The sequence below is a fragment of the Haliaeetus albicilla genome, chromosome 19 (assembly GCF_947461875.1).
Source record: "Haliaeetus albicilla chromosome 19, bHalAlb1.1, whole genome shotgun sequence".
Classification (NCBI taxonomy): Eukaryota; Metazoa; Chordata; class Aves; order Accipitriformes; family Accipitridae; genus Haliaeetus; species Haliaeetus albicilla.
The window spans coordinates 8,560,957-8,581,278 of NC_091501.1; the positions used below are offsets into that span (position 1 = coordinate 8,560,957).

Consider the following 20,322-nt stretch of genomic DNA (forward strand, 5'->3'; position numbering starts at 1 on the left):
GGGAGCGGGAGAAGGCGTAAGACGCTTGGCACGTTCCCAGCACCTCCCAGTGCAGGACTATCAAGAAGCACAAGAAGAAGGAGAAAGGGAGTGTCTTTTCCCAAATGTTCCCCTCTTCTGGAAAAATTTTAGGTGTCTGACCCAAGAGGCTACCGGGCAGGGCTCACCCGTTGCCCCACTGACCCCCTGCGAGCACTCGCACCGCCACAAAGGGGACGAGGACGAATCTGAACAATGCTGGCGTGCAGCCAGGTGAGCACAACCCCCTGCTCAGCTCTGCTCAGGCACCGATCGTGTTACGGAGGCGTAACGAGTTCCCGTAGAGCAACGAAGCCAAGGAACTGCCGGTGACTGTGTGCGAGCTCCTAACAGCCCTGGCTGAGACAGCGTGATTTAGCTTAAACTTCCAAAAGAGAGGTCTAAGGTAAAGCATATCCCTGCAGCTAAGGCAGCTGGCAAGTGAGAACTGCACTGAAGGAGTGGCCTTCAGCCACACACTACTGCCTGCAGCAGGAGGTGCACTCATCCCGTTCTACCCATGGGACTTGAAGCAGGGCAGAGACGTTCTACCCATGGGACTTCAAGCAGGGCAGAGACGTTCTACCCATGGGACTTCAAGCAGGGCAGAGACCGATGCAGCCAGTGCTCCTCAGCGATCTGCCAAAGAGCTCTGGGGCAAAACTAGCTTCCTGGGCCAGGAGTATGTTCATTAATCTGTCCTTCCCCCTTCAATATCCTGCTCCTCCTCTCCACAACAAAGGGAAGTAAAAATCAGCAGGCAATCTTGTCTGCAGAGCAACACACAGGCTCCTGTGTACCAGCTTCCTACTTATGACCCATCCAGTGCAAGGACTGGAGCGAAGAACCATAAGCTCCTCGGGCAGGAAAGATTTGAAGAAATCATCAAGGCTCCCTTCCTCACCGAGGGCTGGGTATGTGATAGGAGATCATAGAAGCATAGAATCGTTTGGGTTGGAAGGGACCTTAAAGATCATCTAGTTCCAACCTTCCACTAGACGAGGTTGCTCAAAGCCCCATCCAACCTGGCCTTGAACACTGCCAGGGATGGGGCATCCACAGCCTCTCTGGGCAACCTGTTCCACTGCCACGCCACCCTCACAGTGAAGAATTTCTTCCTTACTAAATCTACTCTTTTTCAGTTTAAAGCCATTACCCCTTGCCCTATCACTACAAGCCCTTGTAAAAAGTCCCTCTGCAGCTTCCTTATAGGCCCCCCTTAGGTACTGGAAGGCTGCTCTAAGGTCTCCCTGGAGCCTTCTCTTCTCCAGGCTGAACAACCCCGACTCTCTCAGCCTGTCTTCATAGGAGAGGTGCTCCAGCCCTCTGATCATCTTTATGGCCCTCCTCTGGACTCGCTCCAAGAAGTGGACTGACAGACACAGGCTGGAAGAGCCCGCGCTGCTCCCCAGCAGACAGTGCTGAGCCGAGGCTTTCCAGCTCTACCCTCAGCCAGGGTGCCACTTAAGGACCCACAGTGCTCAAGTGCCACCATTTCCCCTCTTTAAAAAAAAAAAACAAAAAAAACCCAAAAAAAAAAACAGAGGGAGAGATAATGCACAATGATTTGGTCCTCAGCAGCTGTTGTTTGGGACGCTGATATTACATATGTACACAGTGACCCTTATAATGCTGCCAACCACAAACCCTGCCTCAGTTTGTGTGGGGAGTAAGTGATCCATCCAGCCAGGCAGGTCAGCAAACACAGATGGAGGTAAGGTGTGGTGGAAAAAGGGGAGAGAAGGTGAAGGGTACAAAATAGCTCTGCTCACCTGTCTCAGAAACCGGTTATTTACAAGGTCAACGACTAGGACCTAAGAACAAAAGAGCAAGAAAAAAGGGGAAGTTGTTATTTCCACGATCGGAGCGTATCTTAATCTGTAACCGCTCTGAAGGAAACGCACCCTACCCCTGCTCCTCCTACCCCCCCACCGCAGCTGGAGGAGGCACCCAGCGTGAGCCAAGAGCAGAGCCCTTGTTGCGGCTTTCTAACGATGTCGCCGCAAACCGCAGAACAGCTTGGACAGCAGGAGGCTGTGCTCCAAGCCCGGCCCACCACTCCTCACCGCCACGTCGGGGTCAGAACTCTGTCTTTTCTCCCCGTGCACTGCACCGCTGTCGCCTGGGTGGGCAGGGAGGGAAATGCCCCCCCAACCACGTTCAGCCTTGCTGCGTTCACCCTTGCGTATCATGAATCCGGTTCTTAATTCCTTCCATTAATTAGAGGAGCAGCTACCCTGGCCAATTTGTAGCAATCGTACTTCAAGCCTGGCAGACTTTGTGCTTAGCCCCTAGACAGCACAATGCGGAAACCAACAGAAACTTTAATAAAATCATCTCCTACCCGCAGCAGCCCCTGCGGTGGGAGACCCCAGCCCCCTGCCTTCCCAAGCTGCGGACAAGGCAGAGCGCAGACCTCTGCCTCCCCGGGGGACGTCCGCCTCCTCCCTCACCCCACGCTCGCAGGAGCCAGAGGACGAGAGCTCGGCTCCTTCGTGCTGCCAGCTGCCAAGGCGGACTCTCGAGAGCAGCCTTTCTGGGACAGCAGACAAGTCGGCCCGCTGGAAGCGACCGAGAGCAAGGCTGCGGTGCGGGTGCATGGCTCACCTCCTCCACTGGGAGCTCCTTCAGGCGAGGCAAGGAGCTGGAGAGCAGGCCGATGAGGAAGGGGGTGGGCGAGCACACGATGTCGATCATGGAAGGCGGCAGCACGGGGATGTAGGTGTGCTGCCAGGTGAAGGGGTACAGTAGGGCCACCGTGGCATGGCAACACTTGGAAAGAGTGCTGGAAGATGAAACGCAACCAAGGGTAATGGCTGGTCAGTCAGGGGGTAAGCGGTGCTTCCTAGAAAACAGGGCTCTTTCAAACATTCTCCGATTGATCTCTGTAATTACCAGGGGCTTTCCCAGATTTCTGACCCCATTTTTCAGCTTCAGAGGCAATGACCTGAGGCAGAAGCCCAGGTTATGAAAGATGATCCTGGCCCACACACATGACAAGAGATAGGTCCTCCTCAATCCAGCATCTGCTACTCCAGTGCCCTGCTCCTCTGCCCCTTGGCTTGGTACCTGTGCAGCATATATGCTTTGCCTTCGGGCAACCCTTAGCTGGAGTAATCACAGGGCAATGCCAAGCTTTTCTGTTGGTCCCAATCATGTTGATAGCTCCTAGCAGCCATGCCAGAGCATGGGGGAAAGAGGAAGGCAGCAATCTCCAGCCAAGGCTATCCAGGCAGCCTGCAGCCTGTGGAGCCTGCCAAGGCTACTCAGAACCATGGGAGAGTGAAATCATCCCAGGAGGGGAGCACTCGGCTGGCCTCTGTAGGAAGCTGCCCATGGCCCACGAGACTGCAGCCTTCCATCTTCCCCCTTCAAATGCCACCAGCAGCTCAGCTTTGCTAACAACTTCCAAGAGGGTCTGTCCAGAAACACCATCAGCTCTCTGGAAGGAGGCAGGCAGGGTCTGCAGTCAGCCACAGCAGAGCTCGCCGCAGGGCACCAGTTACTCATCCATTCTGGGTCTGGAAGCATTTGTATGTGTCAAGGGAGGGGGAAGGCTCACCACCATCAACCCTGTATATAACATAATTTTATTTTACTAGCATCCAGGTCTTGTAAGGCTGGAGGAGGGGAGGAAGGCTGGTGCGGCTGGGAGGAGTCACATCCCCAAGGAAGGACGCCCAGCTGGCTCCTGTTAAACTCCACAGGGGAATTTACACTCAGCAACCCGGATCTGGCAGTTTATTGCTGACTTGAGAGGGAAGGGGTTTGATGGGAGTGGACTAGAGCTCGCTCTGAAAAGTGAAGCCTGCTTTCCCTCCCCCCCCTCACTCCAGCTAAGTCTGGTAGATTTGAATCCCCATGCTGTAACGCTAACACACACTGAGCAGAGTGGCATGGCTGGGCTACAGCTGGCTGGCTTTCATCAGATAAGTTCAGTTTAGCAGAACACAAGTGTGGTTGCTGGGACATCAGTGTGACCGTATGAAGTAATCACACAGTAAACATCATTAAACACATGACGCTATTGGAGATAAGTAAATCCTAGGGGAGAGGCTGGAATCTGCCTAACATGACAATTTTATCTAGGACTGCAATAGGTAGGGAATAGGTGCTTGGGAGGGACGCCTGGGATGTGTGCGCTGAGAAAGTCTCTTCACAAGACGGGGACAGTTTCCTCTCCCTGCGCTCCCAGAGGCTTGTCTCTTCTTAAGCAGATACTCTATGAAAACAGAGGAGGACCCTTCAAAGGCTGTGACACAGACTGGTAGCTCTAAGCCTTTAAATGGGGAAAACCCTCTCCATTCCACATACTTGTTTAGGAAGGTCTTAGCATATCCCCCTCCCTTCTCCATATTCATTCCTGCTGGCTGCCCCTCTGTTGCTGTTCTCAAGCTGTGCCTGCCTTAATCAGCAAGCCCACATCTCACTGTCTTTACCACACATGCAAAGTAGATAATGAATCAGAGGGAAACAAAATGAAAATGAGAAAACACAGAACTAGTAAGAAACAGGAATATTTAAAAAGAACCCAAACACCCAGAAAAAAAGTGGAAACAGTATCAAAGTAGATTATTTTTCTTGTACCTTTCATACAAGCTAATCTTGAAAGGAACTACAACAGAAGTGAACGTGCCATCTTAAAAGTGCACTCTAAGTTAATGAGATCCTTTAAAAACTGTTTCCTTTGAGGCTGCGCTACTTGCATACCCATACATTTCAGGCCATGTCAGCAGATGCAAGAGCAGAGGCTTCTCTTCCCCTCTATTACTGCAGAGCATATTTTCCACTCCTCAATTTCTGACTGATAATAGCCCCAGTAATAACAGCAGCAGCATGGTGAAAGCTGAAAGAACTCCTCCTTTCATTACTTGTGCGCAGCACTGTGGCATTACTCTTAGACCACCAACAATGGACTTCCCCTTCTTTGAGGAGAGGTTGAATGTGGAAGTGTTAGAAGTTTCACCTTTGTCACAAATCCTCGATCTTGAAGGCACATCCAAATTTCCTGCCTAAAGGTGGGAACTGACTTCATAGACAGCACTTGAAAACCAATGGAAAAGATCTCTGTGATTGCAGGTAGCTCCACAGAGGAACAGTGAGCAGCTGAAGTACGTGGTTATTTATGGCATGGTGAGATATTACGGCATGCTGTCTCCTGCTATATTTATGGTGGCTTGTTCTTCCCTCAACCCTGCTCTCAAGTCCCAGCGAGTACACATGGTACGTGAGAGATTGAGTGGGAGGAAAGATGGCTGAGGTCCAGTTAGTGGAAGTCACAGACAGCGCTGTGTAAGTCTGAAATCGTATGTACCACACAGTGGGAAGTAAAGACAGCTTCCCCTTCCACCCTTCCATCTGTGAATGCCTCATTGCCTCCCGGATGAATCCTAGTGATCTCTGCTCTGAAACATTTCTCACTGTGGAAGACATTTTGAGGGAACAATACTGAAAGGAGTGAGATCTGTGAGCCTCCTTTGAAGGCATAGCAGTTCAGAGATGGACCCAGAGGAGGTAACACTGAGGTCTCTCTTCCACATGCGATTCAGTCGGACTTGCTCTGCAGATAGTCTCAGGGAGCTGCAGCTTGCCAGGAGCCCAGCAGAACCTCAGTGCTTTGGAATGACTCAAGCCTAAGCTCCCTCCTTCTCTTGCATACAGCACTGCAGCAAGCACTAAGGAACTGCTGATTCACACCATGGCTACTGAGCCTTGCGAAACAATCCAGTATGATAATTCCTTTTATGCCATCTGTGTGATTCTGTGCTCTTCAGCCAGCAGCGATGGGGGAGACTGCCCAAACTACACCTCAGTCATAATACTGCAGGTACATCTGTGTAGAAGGTGAATATGGCCGCTGAAGTTCTGGGCACTGCTCAAGCTGGATGCCTCTTTCTAGGAGATGTGCACAGAATCAACTACAGTTGATGTGCACAACACAACCGGAACAGTTCAGTGCACTCTCAAAGCACTGTTTCAGTGTCAGTCAGCCCTTTGAGGGCTCTTATACCAAACAGGCAGCCAATGCCTTTGGGTAGCTACAGCCAATGTCCCCACTGAAACCCTGATATCCTGGGACACATGCACCATAACCATGATGACGACTGCTGCCATTGGAATAATACTGACCCAGGGTGCTGCATTTGCTTGGTGCACTCCAGATGACACCAAGAACGAAGAGTTCTACCCAGTGTGATTGCAGTATGCTCTGGGGAGTGCCATGCACTACCCTTAGGCCACAGAAGTTCAATGCCAGTTGTTCAAATGGGACACAGACACCACTTTTTAAGGCCTTTGGTTTCAACAGTAATCCTTAAAATAATGCAGGTCTTTAAAGAACACTTTCAAGATACCAAGCACATTTTCATGGGTTCATTCAGCCTTCTCTAGGGAACATGGCTGAGCTGAGTGTCTGATGTCACTTGCACAGGAGCTTACAGGAAAGACTGAAATATTGCTAACACAGAGGTTAAAAAGTATTGATGTACACAAAGAACCATGTCAGATCCCTCCCTAAAGGGCTGTTTTGCATGTAGACCAACACACAAGTGTCTCTGGCTGAGCACTCCCTTGGCCAGAGCAGTGATATTGCAGCAATTTGTGACATTTGTCTGCTTGAACAACAGGCCTTCCCACCACACAGCATCCTATGCAAAAACCTACCACACAGCACCCTATGAAGCTGCTGTTTCTTGGTAGCTACCTTGAACAGAGGTGGCCAATACAGAAACTAAACACGACAGCTGCAACTACACAGCAACTCTTCTTCCTCTCCTGGGAAAACTTGCTCCAAGACTAGCTTGACTTGCTCTAAAAAGACACCTTGACAACTTGCAACTGCTTCTAAGGAAGGATACTGGCTGCTCAGTTTGGTTGCTTTCCTCCCGAACTTTAGACTGACTACAGGGTCTCCAGCTTTTGGCTCCAGAGGCAAGCACCTATGCTAAAAAGCCCCCCAAGCTGAATCCCTCTTTCGGTTTAGAATACTTCATGATTTCTGAAAAACACTATGATTCAATCAGCCTTTTGGAGTTTAATGCCAGGAAGCCCTTTGCTCCCTGCACTAACCAAACTGCTGAAAATATGCTAGCATTTGGCAATTTAAGATGGTTTGATTACATGGGTTTTTCTTTTCTTTTTTATAAGCTCTGCTACAGTAGGATTCATTTTACAAACACCTTTGGGTTTCTGACACTGTGTCACATCTGGATTTACTTATGATGGATTGCAGATCTGGTTTACAACATTTAACAGAGGCAGGAGCTTCCAAACATTGCCCCGTGACTTCGCACAGCATTGCAGCAAATCCAGCCAGGGGGATGCCAAGTTCCACCAGCTGTGGGGACCGTCACTGCCTCCCACCGACGTGGCAGGTTAGTGCAGGTGAAGAAGCGAGCGTTAAGATGCTCTGAAGAAACAATGCTATTATTCGACATCCAAACTTCATCCTTGGGTTTCTTCTTCTCCCTAACCACAATACAAAAAGGAGAAACCTGGGAGGCTGGGATTCGCAGTCCCAGATTTGTTTTTGTAGCACATGGAAAAGACTTCTTTTTGATGATTAATTACCTTTTACTGGGGATGACCACATTTAAAGTGTCTACTCTAATTCTTTCAGATCTGCCTTTGATAACAATGACCACTTTGTGTTGTTGACACAGCTGTGGTTTCTGGCAGGGACAGAGGCAATTGCTCGAGTTGGTCAGATCCACAACAGGCTTTTGAGGAGATGTGGAAAAAGGGTGCCTTGACTTTAAGCCTGTGTAAGTTTTCCTGTTTTAAAAAGCGCTCTGAATCTAACACATGTCCCCCGCAGGCCGGTAAAAACTGCCCAGCTCTAAGTACCTTGTGAAATCAGGCCACTTCTATTTGGAGATGCATTCTAAAAGGTTGGTCAACAGTGCCTCGAACTGCATGCCAGACAGCATCTCTTGGAAACAAAAGCAGCTCTAAGGTTGCAGAGCCTAACCCACGCCACAGCCTCCGCTGCCCCAGGACTAAAGTTTACAGTACAGGAGTGAACAAAAACTAGGGAAGACTACAGAGACCAACATAGTTTTAACAAAGTTATTTTCCTGGGTTGCGAGGAGATGTATACTCCAGTTTCCATAGTGATAGAGGGAAAAAAAAACCCCACAACAACCCACCCAAAAACTAATAAACCAAATTCTTTCCTTTTCCGCTGCCAAGCTTTGGATTGACAGGTCTTTAAAAAACACTCAAAGTTCATTCTAAAGATGGAAAAGACAAAGTATTTCACTTGCTGTACACTTGTTAGATGCATTTTTTGGCTCAGCTTGAAAACATTTCACAGTTCACACAGTATCTGGCAAGAGACCTTTCAGCTTTTTTTTCCCACAGACTGATCTTATAGCAATTAAAAGATGTAAATAAATTGCATACATCATTTTCTCTGTCACTCACACCCAGACACACCTTCATACACACGTACAGATTGTTGATAGTACCCACATGAAGAACTGCAAAGATGAACAATAAATGTAATTTATTATGCATCTTTCACCATGTCACCTGCACTCTTCCCGTTAATCCATCTCAGCTGGATTACTTCTAGCATTCCTAACCTCTGAGCAGTTTCCAACAGCTGCTTTTATCAGTTTTTTTCTTCTCTTAAGCTATTGCCAAAAAGCATTTCTTTTCTTTCCTCTGAAATGGGCATTTCCAGCCCTAAAGTAAATATTACTTAATATTCATTGAGTTCAATGTGTTCCTGTCCCAGGAAAAGTATCATTTGGACAGAAGATCCTGAATCTACAGTACCATCAGTTTTTAAAACATGGAATTTCCACCAACAAGTAGAAGAGACTGTTGACCTTATGAAAGGCTTACCAATCCAGTGCACTCAAGTCACTGGATTGGATTAAAATACAATAGCTTACTTAATTTTGAGGGTTATTTTCTTTGGTTTGTGTTTTTCAAGCTTTTACAGTCCTTTAGGGTCATTTTTGAATTTTTTCTCCACAAAAATGAGCCAGAGAAACTTCATATTTTGTTACAGGAAAAGAAAAAGACTCTCCTGAAATTGCTCAGAGCAAGATCTTCTCAGAAACATCAAACATTAGAAGTCTCGTAGAGAGCTGGCAAATCTACGGTAAATATTTGAATCTGAGCCCTGTAGCCTAACAGACCCTGGATCTTTAAAACGTGACAATTCTTTTTTTTCACAGAAGCAAGCTGTTTATGGTATATTTAGAGATTCTAGAAACTATAATTCTATAGCACTCTCCCATTCTTTTTTACAGGCCTGGGCAGCTGGACTCATTCCTAAGGACCCTGGATATACTGACAAAAGATACAGGGGTTGGGGGACGGGGAACAAAACACCAATACCCATCAAAGTGCTTTGAATTAGAGGTACTCTGTAACACACACCATGCTCAGAATACATGGTGGTGTGCTGTCATATAAAGATGTGATAGGAAAAGATCTGGTAAATAAAGGTTCATTCTGAAGTGATGCCTTAAAAAAAAAGTTCCCTACCATTTACTCTTACCACCCAGCCCTCATGTAGAGATTACAATGTCATCTGTGTCCTTAACAGATTTTCTCAGAATGTAAAATGTGTCCTACAGAGGAGAAGAAAAACGTTTGAAAACAAAGCCTGTCATCATAAATTATCACATAAATCATATATGCTACATAGAAATCTAGAGTTTGGATGAATTCTCCCATTTTCAATGCAAGTCTGAATGCTCTGCATGAAATGTGTGGCTTAAGTATCCAGAATACTAAGTATCTATGTATCAGTGACTATAAAGAGTCAAATCTTCCCCCCTCTGACCCAAGGCAGCTGCCAAAAACTGCAAGCAGCCAGTGCTGCCTGGATGCTACAGTTCCCCTCCCTCCAGCTTTCCTATTCCTGTGATGAGGCTGCCTGAGGTCTGCCCGCAGAGAGCCCCAGATCCCTGCAGAATGAATTTTTCCCTTCACTTTCCTGTAGAAGGGGCCTCCCCATTCTTTGCCCCAGCGCTCAGTCCAGTCCCAGAGCTGCAGCCTGCTGCCTGGAAGTTGTGAAAACAGACAGCTTAGGGGCATTGTACACTCCTGAAACCTGAGCGTGCTCCTAAGTGTCATTACTCATCCAGGCAGCTTTTCTTTCTCCAGCCTTGGCGAACTCTCCTCCCTGAATCCTCAAGTGCTTCAGGGGCTGGAGAGCTGCCAGAGACCAGCTGCACAAGATCTTAAAGAAACCTGGGCCCATTTTCATAATTTAGGAGAGCAAACAAAAATATTTTAAAAAAAAGCAAATTGAGCAGATTCAAAATAGAAGGGAGAAGTCCTCTGTCTCATTCCCTCTCACTGCATACTTTACTTTCAACCCTCACAAGAAAAGGTCTTTAGAAACCAATATTAAAATACAAGCTGAAGATTTAAGATCTTGTGACATCAGGGAACAACCCAGAAGGGACAGTGATCTCTGCCCAAGGCTTGATCTCTGGAAACTCCAGCACAGCTCAGTGGGGAACACTGCAGCATCATGGAGCAAAAGGAGGTGTTTTGCTTCCTTAGCGCCAGGGATATGCTCTGAAACTGTCTGGAGGAAAGGGAATTTGGTTCTCCTTGGGGATGAGAAGCAGTATGCTTTTTGCAAGCTGCAAAGCGAAATTATGCTGCACGGCCTGAGTTCCCCACTCCTGGGAAGTACAGCCCTACTCACATCAGACAGGAAGTTGGAAAAGACCAGAGAAGAAAAAAAGAACGAAGCAGAGAGATCAGTCACTGCAGTCTTCTCAGCCTCCCTTCCTTGGCAACATTTTGTTTAAAGAAATGCAAGAGGGTACCTGAGCTTGTCTGCGATAAAGATCACCCTCCTTTCCAGAAGCAGGGAGGCAAAGACTCTGCTCAGGTGCCGCACACTGAGGGATGTGAACAAGGACTCAAAATCAACATGCTCAAGCCTGGAGTCAAGAGGCCGCCGCAGCTCGATGACCTGTTGGAGAAAAAAAGACCACAGGTGAGCTCTTGCTGTCTACCCATACTGTGGCAAGCAAGAACCCAGCAGGTATTTTCACAGCTCACAAGCCTCACTGACTGTGCTAGTGAACATCACACAGCATTAAGCCCTCAAACACAGTCTTTCCAAAGACCTGCCACAAATTCTGCTTCCAGATGGAGACAATCCAGAGTCCACTCCAATGGGCACAGCATGAGACCAACCACAAGTTCTCCCCACTGGATTGAGGACAGGGAGCTCTTCATAAGGAGGAAAACTATTTGTGTCCAGCTATGAGTGTTTTCCAGCCTTTCTGGCATTCAAGCAGCAGACTGGCATGGAGCCTTTCAGATTTGCACTCTTATTTTTACAGTTATGATTTATTTTTTTTTACTGCAAGAATCTGGATGCCTAACCTACTGACTATAATTTTTTTTATGTCAGTTACAGAAAAGAGCGTCCTGTAAGCATTTTCTTTTGTTCATATCTACTTAAATAATTCCTGTCACAGCACCTTAGCACTTCATACTCCTTATCTTGGACAGATGCTTCTCTAAATTGTTCTTGAAAGCTTCCAACACAAGGTAGTTCATAAATCCTACAAGAAAATTACTATAGTTCTGAACTACCCTAAGCAACACCAAGCCTGCAGCTGAAACATCTCAGTGGCAAATTACTTAACTACTTGTTGTCTTAGTCACGGTATACACTCAGAGCAAGTGGTCATCTTCCCCTCTGCAGGAAACTTCTCATATATTGGAAGGTTATTGTCACATGTCCTCCCTTGTCCTTTGCTTTCTATATTAAGCAAACAATTTTCTCAAGCTTTGCCTGTATTTTCTGAACCACTTAATAAGTGGAACTACTCTTCTGGGGCTTTCTCCTAGTGTTTGCCTTTTTTGGAAAATACTCTAAATAAATTTCCACCAATGCTGGGAAGCAGAAAAAACTGCATTTATTTATTATTCATCCTTTCATTGTCTTTCACAATGCAGAAGTTTGCCTAAATAATACCATACTGTTACTTCTGCTCACTTTATGGCCTACTATACCACCAGATCCTTTTCTGAACTACTGTTGCTCACTCAGTTATTTCCATGTTGTATTAGACTACTCATTTTTCTTCCCAGCATTTTGCTCTTGTCCATATTGAATTTCAGACTGAACCTTCAATTTAGCAGGGTCGTTTTGAATTTTAATCCCTTACTCTCCAAAGTGCCTGCAACCCATCCCAATGCTGTCATCTACCCATTGTGTAAATGTGGGGTTTATGCCATCAACCAGATAATTAATGAATGTTAAGGATCCTAGAAACAAAACAGCCAAAACTTTCTCAGAGCCTGACAGCAAACCATTGGGACTCTACTCTTTGAGTACAGATTTTTAACCAGCTATGCATGTGCTCTGCAAAATTGCATTTAGTTTGGACTGGTTTCAGTTTGGTTGAGAATGTCATCATGTAGTGCTATGATGAAAGCCCTCAGAAACAACCTCTATCAACTCGCTTTCTTCTCTCTCACGCTCAAGGCATACCATGCCCAACAAGACTGGGTTCAGTTTGGCTCCTTCCACCCTCCCTCAATGCTATCCGCAAAAGCTCTGCACTCTTAAAACCCTCCCACTGTCCTCACACCACGCTGTGGGAGGTGCAACACATACCCTCACCTCCATGCTGTGAAAATGCCACTCTGAAAGGCTGCAACATTGCCCTTGTGTGGTTTCAGGTATTTTTTGACCAGAAGCCCATGCCCTGTCCTACATGAACAGTGGTTCTGTATTAAGGATGCTGGAACATACGCTATGAATCCTGTCTTCAGGAAGTTAAGTGTGAGGGGCCTCGAGCAGATCCAAGATCATGTGCTATGCCATAAGGTCCACCAGTCTGTGCCACTTGGCCTCAAGGCCAATGCCTCGTTTCATTCTGCCATATCAGCACAGCTAATGTGTCCTCACCTTCATCTTTACAATATGATTTCCTTTTTGATGGTCACTGGAAAAGTCTCCATGCCATCCCCTCTGGGTCCCTTATTTTACTCCTTAGCTTCCCCTGCCCCACAGCTGCCAGACAATCTGTCCTTGAAGATCCTCAGTGCTATAACACAGTCTCAACTTCCAGTTGCCAGTTTGCTGGCCTAGGTCTCCCTGTCTCTAGGGTGGTGTCTTTACCTCTGTTCCTGAGCCTGGCAAGAAGTTCTTGACTGTAATCGTCCGGCCCAAAGCTGGGAAAGGTGCCTCCATGACACTTCTCATGAGAGGCTGCACCAGGGCTGGGGAAATGCCCCGTCTCTTCTCAACCTCATCCAAGATCTGAAATAAAGGCATGAAGATACAAAACCATGTAAATCAGGAGGAGGGAAGTAACACCAGGAATGAAGTGCACCAGTATCTACGTTCTCTCCTTAACCCAGCATCGATATGGAGCCTTGAAGCATAAGGAAGAAGGTAAAAGGTGCAACTGAAGACCCCTAATTTCCTTCAGCAAGAGAAACCCAGCTCCAGTGAGGTCACTGGAAAGCTTACAATTTGCAAATGCCCCACCACTCTTGCAGTCAGGACTGCACCTTTTAATCTCTCAGTGCTTGTGTTCTGGTAGTTCTGCTGAAGCAAGAAGGCAACAGCTGACAATCCAGTTTTCCTTTCAAGTGTGTTTTTGCTAGGTTCTGGAATTAGCATGTGGTTGCCTTGCCAACACTATTTCAGGCCCTTTCTTCAGTCATCAGCTTCCCCGATCCCCATTCTTCTGTGTTGACCTTACTTTCAGGTCCCTCTTGGCCTACAGCACAAATTCCCTCTCTTCCCCCCTCACCTTAGAGAAGAGATTGAAGCATCCAAGGCGACTCACAATGCAGTAAACTTCTGGGAGACGCTTCCCTTTCCCACTGGGCTTTCAAGACAAATGCAAATACACAGACAAAAAACACCAAGAAAATGTCAGTTATAACTACCGCAAAGATAGAGTGAGCGGTCTTAGTTCTGCAGCTCACTGGCTGGCTCAGAAACTGGCAGACATTTGACAGCATGCTGCTGATGACAATACCTTAAATCTGGCTCAAACACTGGTACACTAGAAACAGTGGGGAGAAATAGGCACATCCACAGTATGATCGCAACCTCCCTAAGTCAAATGATTAAGGCAGGGCAGACTGCTCTACAGAGACAACTCTGAGCCTACAGGACCAGCACAGGTTTAGACAACTGCTTAGTAGCTATCTAAATCTAAGGGAGACAAACCCTATCTTCAGCTTAGTGGTGAAACAACAGTCCATGCTCATAATGTTAAGTGCTGGTTAAGGAAACAGTAAAAGAGCTATGCCTGGAGTGGAGGATGGTACTCATAGAGGGATTTTGGCACTGAGCAGAGCAGAAGAGAGCAAAGCTGCTCTGCTGCTGCTCTTTCTTTCCACACTGAAAGAGTAGGGCAGCAGCTTTCTACTTTCCAGAATGGGTGCCAGTAGCACCAACTCCACAGAAGGCTGCATCTCTAGGAAATTAAAAAAAACAGGGATTATTACCAGCAGTCTCCTACAGTATCCAAATCGCCTGCTTCCATCTTCCCCCGTTAGGACAAATGAGAAAGTCTCACTGCAGAAAGAGAAACCAGAAGGACAAGATACCCGTCATCCACATTAAAAGTCTCTGACATACAAACCCAATAAACCCACAATATTTTTGCATTTCCAATACACCCCTGTCAGGGCTCTGCCCCATTTTCTACCATAACAGCTCTCATATTTAATTAGCTTGATATATAAATCCGTTTCTCATGAATCAGGATACGAAGTACAGTACTCGCCTGGCAAACTGATGGATGGGGGCCCAGTCCTTTGCATCAGGGAAGCAAAACTGGGGAATAGCTTTCAACTGATCTTCTGCCTCGCGCATGAATTTGAATGAGCGCTCAAGCTAGCAGAACAGAGAGAAGGAATGTTTCCAATTAGTCATGTGGGGATGGAATGACTTCAAATATTTTTTTCTGTGACAAATGAAGAGGTGATGACAGAGGCTAAGCTTCTGCCTGGAAGATATTAAAATTTCTATGATTCTGGCTCACCTAATCTTTAGATATTTTAAAGTAATTCTATGCCCCCAATTCCACCAAGCCCTGCACCTGCAGCACCTGTCCCTGCTATATTGTGCCTCTAATCTAGGACACATCTTCCAGCAAGCAGCAAGAGAACTGAAGTCTGAGGGGAGCTCTGGTTACATCCCATTTACAAACATGCTGTCACACTGGCTCTGTATTTCTCCCATTGCTTGTTCCCCATTTTGAGCTAGACTGTTGGTGAAAGCTGTGCCTTCCCTTTAAGAATACGTGTCTTCTCCCAAGCATCAGTTTTCTTTAAAGAGAAAAGGGGGAGAAAGGGAATAGCTACTTAAACGTCACAGCAAAGGGCAGCAAAAGATCTAAATCAGCTGCTCTTTCAACAGTGAGGAATACCATGACAATTCTCGGGGGCTGGGGGGGGGGGGGGTGGTGTGGTGACTGCAGCCCCTCTATCTTCAGTCTCACTGAACACTGACACAGCACAGGGGTTACTGATATTACATGCCATCAACAGAGAAGCTGTGGCTTCTCCAGCTGTGCAAGTGCACCACGCAATCTGAAACATGTCAGCCAGACCTTCCCAACAGGCACCACACCTTCAACGGGAACTGCTGGGTAACCTCAGGGACATAGGCAGCCCCAGCCTGCTTCTTGTGCAGTGACACCACGACGAAGTACTCAAACAGCTGCCTCTCTTGATATTCGATCAAGTCCCGTTCCAAGGTTTGGTACCGCGGGGTTTGCTTCAGGCGAGATTTCACATGCACCAGGCGCTGGCTGTGAGCTACGAAGAAAAAGATTAGAGATCGTGACTTTGTCTAGCTCTTTGCACAGAGCACCAACAGTGCTTTGCGCAGACTTATGGATAAACTCAAAACCACTTCACTGCATTTACTTTGTCAGTGGCTGAGTAAGAGGTGGGAACCGTTTGGTAGCTGCACTATAAATATCGACAGAGATGGGACATAATCTTGTGAGTGCCATCACCCTGAAGAGTTTTGGCAGCCGAAGGATAGCTTTTACAGCTGAAGACAACCCAAACTGATATCCATGTGGGACATGGTGTGACAGATAATGTCTGGGCATTCATCCTAGCATTCATTTATGCATCTTTCAAAGCCAGCAGTTAGGTGATTGATCACCCTTGTTTGGAGGACGCTATGGGGAGCGATCCCCACGGTTTTACAAGACTAGCATCTGGGTCAGGCTAGGGCTCCACTGGTTGAGTAACGCTGGGGACTCCCAGCTTCAGTAACGCAGGCTGGGCTGTAGGCCAACAATAAAAAAAATGCAAAAAGAGGTGCGAATGAAAAAGGCTGGCTCATGCCAGTCCTTCCTGTGCCTAAAACTAATCTCTCAGGACCATGTTTCTACAAGTTCACCCAACACAATGGGAAAACAAGAAAAACTGCCAAGCAAGCTGTAACTGCAACACACATGAGCTGTGGGACAATAAACATTCCAGCATGGAAAGTAATGAAAAGCTGCCCGCTGAGAAGAGACCAGATGAGATTTGCTAAGACCACCCCCCTGCTTTGTTTTACAGTCGCATCCCAAATTAAATCTCCATGATGTCTCCCTTGCCCCTACTACAAAAGAAAGAAAGAATTAACTACAAGCAGAGACTACAGCACATTCTCAAAACTGTGCTTTCTGCGAATGCGGGTGGCAACGCAACGTTTTGACAGAAACAACAACCACAGGGATACTGTAAAAAATCCAAATACCTAAGGTATCTGCTTGGGAGACAGAGCTTCCTGAGAGATGGTATATACTTTAGGACAGACACTTGACCTTTTGTCTGCTAAAGTTGTGCCACTCATGGACTATTCCAGACAATACAATTTAAAGCAATCTTGAGGTACCTCTTAAATCAGAGAGTGTAGCAACCCCTGGAAAGATGGCTCAGACTCCTTTCTCTCATCACCTCTTATGCTATTTGCTCTAAGGCTGTAATTCTTCAAAAGTTTTCAGAAGTGGTTTCTGTTTTACCAGGGACTTCAAAAGGAGCAGTGTCACAGCAATGCTGAGCACTTCTGAAAAGCTCGCTCAAGCTCTACATTGTTTATATTCCAAAAAGCTCGCTCAAGCTCTACATTGTTTATATTCTGTGCAACCTACTAAAGATAGCAGGATTTTACTGCTGTCATGATGGCAGAGTTTGTCTTCGAACATTTTTCCTTCCCAAGGGTCAGCTCTTATGGCTCTGACATGCAGTCTGATGATTGCTGTGTGATGACTTACTGTGTCTCAGATGAGGTACAGTGACTTGCTAAGCAGAGGTAACTGGCTGGTGTGTTTGGTCTGTTAAGTAAAACATACAAGATCGAAAGTCCTAGATAAAAGAGACTTGCTAAATCAACTCACTTTCCTATTTAAAAATAGGAAAGTTGACAGTTGAATAAGGCATAAAGCAAAATACAGGTGTAGCTAGAGAAAACAGCAAGTGCCAGAGCTCCTGTTCACAGTTATATAGACTTGCAGAGTCACTCAGATCCAGGTATGGATCTGGATATTGTTCAGAATCCAGTGCTGTTGGATTTGAAGTGACTTCACATGATCTCCATCGTCCCCTCTATAGGCAGCTCCTAGCTGCAGTTATACAGATGTCACAGAGAAACCCACAGCAATGCACATGATTTACTACGGCAACCAGTAACAGGCAAAGGTTTGAGTCTTCCTGGCCACATCTACACTGTCTTTCTCAGCTACATCTGAACATGGACTGTATTTTACAACATCATGTTTCAAGACAGTTGTGAATGTAATTTCTGCGCAATCTGGGTGCAAACCCTCTCTCCCTATCTCCAGGCTAGCCTGAGAACCTGTCAAAAGTAGGCAGTGGCAGCAATTTTCAGCTTGATCTTGCTAACACAGCAGTACAGATAGAAGATTTCCCAATGCAGAGGAAAGCAAGAGCATACAATAGTTCCCGTAAGCACAGCTTCCCACACAAGAGGGAACTCAGTCTGAGGTTTCTGTTCTAAAAACCTGAAAGAGGGTAAGGACAAACACTCCTAAGCACAATGCACTGTGGTTGACACAGAGTGGGAACTGCTGTTTATGCCTGGTTTTCAGCTTGGGAACTGATCTGCTACCCAGATCAGGTGTGCATGTGCATCAGGAAACTTTGGAATCTGAGAGAGTTTGCATCTTACATTCTAACTCTGCCAGGACTTTGAATTTGCCATATAAATTCCCAAAAGATTGTAATGCCACCAGCATGTCACAGGGCTAATTACCAGTACAAGAAGGCTTCAGAAGAGTATTATGGAGACCAGTATACCGTATAGCTCTACCAGAGTGAAGCAAGCAATGAAGCGCTTTATCACTGCCCTGCCAATGCAGAAGTGTTTAGCAATAAACCATACACTGCGATTCTGTTTTCCTAGTTAGCCAGTCTGGCTGGTGGCTTTTCTCCCTTAGTAAATGTGTAGTGGGGTTTCTGAACACCGTGTCCTGTGCAATACTGCTTCTGTCATTCTGGTCACAAATTTGTGACCGTGTACTTAGAAAAACCTCGCTGTATTTCCAGAGCATCCAAGCCATCTCCTAGGAAAGTCAGTGCAAACAGCTTTGATAGGAATTGGAACAGATGTTTGTTTTGGACTCCTGTAGTCCTCTGCCCACACATTTTTCTTCTGCAGTATTGAGATTTTTATTTTTCACTGTGTTCTGAGTGGAAACAAGCTCATTCTCCAAAGGCAGAACAAAGGAGAGAACTTGACCCAGGATCTTGGAGCAGAGTTTATCAGGAGCCATTTGCTCTCTTCACACATTTGCCTTACCTTTCAGCTTCTCTTCAGTATCACTGTCTGATTCACTGTTTTCGTCTGTAACTAGGAAAAAAGAAAGGGGAAGATGAATTAAGTAAAGCCTATTTATAACTGTGCATTTTTTATCACTGGCATGAGAAAGCCAGGCCTGGCAACTTCAAGGGGGAAGACAGTATAGATCCCAAGCACCTTGTTCTTTTCAAGGGTGCACATCACAGACATTTAGCTTACCAACCTTGGGATCTTCCCATTTGTTCAGGGAATAATAAAAAAAACCCCAAACAACAAAATCAATTTTTCACAGCCAAAAGAGTTGCCTAAAGAATAAAATGTGAGACCAGTATTTTATCCAATTCTGTATAAGCACAACACCAAGGCAAAACACTGATTAATAGGCAGTAGTTTGCGGGACAAGGGATAAAAACAAGCAAACAACAAAAAACCACAACTGCCAGACTGAGTCGTACTCAAGGTCTATATGGTCCAATAGCCTGTTTCCGTCAATGATGCCTTAGATGTTTCAGAGAGGCGTATAAAAAATCATGCAGAGACAAGTCTGGGATGCTTCCCCTAAAGGTTCATATAAACACACTCATCCACTCTGTGGGTGTATATCCTATACAAAATAGGATAAACAGTAACGAGCAATTGTAGGAAACAAATAGAGCTGGTGGTCACCTTTCACTGGAAATTAGGGTGTTTTGGAAAAAAATACTGTATTGGAAAGACATAATTTTAAGTCTTATAGAGATGAGACGTTTAAAAGTAATTGCTCTGAAGTACCTGAACACTTCTGGCAAGTTGTTAATTGACAATGGGAGGCTGAAAGTCTCAATCCTGCTATGATGGAGATGGTCCTACAGTCTAGTCTAGAAACCCTGATTCCCAGCTGAGGCTATTTGTTTATTGGGATGCTGAAGGAACCAGGACTGTTTCAAAATCTGCTATCTTCCATTGGACAGTTCACTAAAGTGACACATTCCCGCAAGATATTTTGGATCTCAACAAATCAGTCTCCTTGGACAGAGCATTCCTCTCCAGAGCTTCCAGCCTGTTCCAGAAATAAACATCAAAAAGGGGGGACATTTTTGGTGTGACCTATAAGGTTATCATGGAAAGCCATGGAATGAAAATGAAGCAAGAAAAACAAAAAAAGTTCTGTTTTAATGAAAGTCTTTTGGGCAGAGGAATAGCCTTTATCTTCCCAAAAGAAAGTGTGGAAGCCCCAACTCAGTCTCACTCTGGACTGGAAGAAGCACTAGAAAACATCACATAAATCACTAAGCCAGCCTAAACTCTAAGAGAAGTCCTCAAAAAGTCTTAGATGTATGATGATTCAAAGTTCCTTTACCTTTCCCTGAATTGCTCTCTGTAGACTGCGATAGTCTCTTGACACGTTTCTTTCCCCTTCGTGCCTCATAAATGGCATTGATTTTCAACACAAGCTGCTCATCAAACACACAAACAAACAAACAAACAAGGTTATTTTCCTCCCCAGGCAAGAAAGCAAGCTAGAATTTCATGCAAAG

At 46.0% G+C, this 20,322-nt stretch overlaps 1 protein-coding gene across 3 annotated transcripts in view; it reads right to left on the minus strand.

Moving 5' to 3' along the window:
* DENND2A (DENN domain containing 2A) overlaps positions 1-20,322 on the minus strand; it is a 61,746-nt gene that overhangs the window by 3,959 nt on the left and 37,465 nt on the right. For 2 of the 3 annotated variants that reach the window (XM_069807532.1, XM_069807530.1), the window contains exons 7-16: positions 20,145-20,238; positions 18,806-18,856; positions 15,614-15,801; positions 14,766-14,875; positions 14,485-14,554; positions 13,779-13,856; positions 13,139-13,279; positions 10,821-10,969; positions 2,626-2,803; positions 1,791-1,832 (exon numbers count right to left, since the gene is read on the minus strand). In XM_069807532.1, coding sequence (XP_069663633.1) covers positions 1,791-1,832; positions 2,626-2,803; positions 10,821-10,969; positions 13,139-13,279; positions 13,779-13,856; positions 14,485-14,554; positions 14,766-14,875; positions 15,614-15,801; positions 18,806-18,856; positions 20,145-20,238 — 1,101 coding nt within the window. Of the gene's footprint in view, positions 1-1,790; positions 1,833-2,625; positions 2,804-10,820; positions 10,970-13,138; positions 13,280-13,778; positions 13,857-14,484; positions 14,555-14,761; positions 14,876-15,613; positions 15,802-18,805; positions 18,857-20,144; positions 20,239-20,322 lie in introns of all 3 variants that reach the window. The other variant, XM_069807531.1, reaches the window with a different exon arrangement.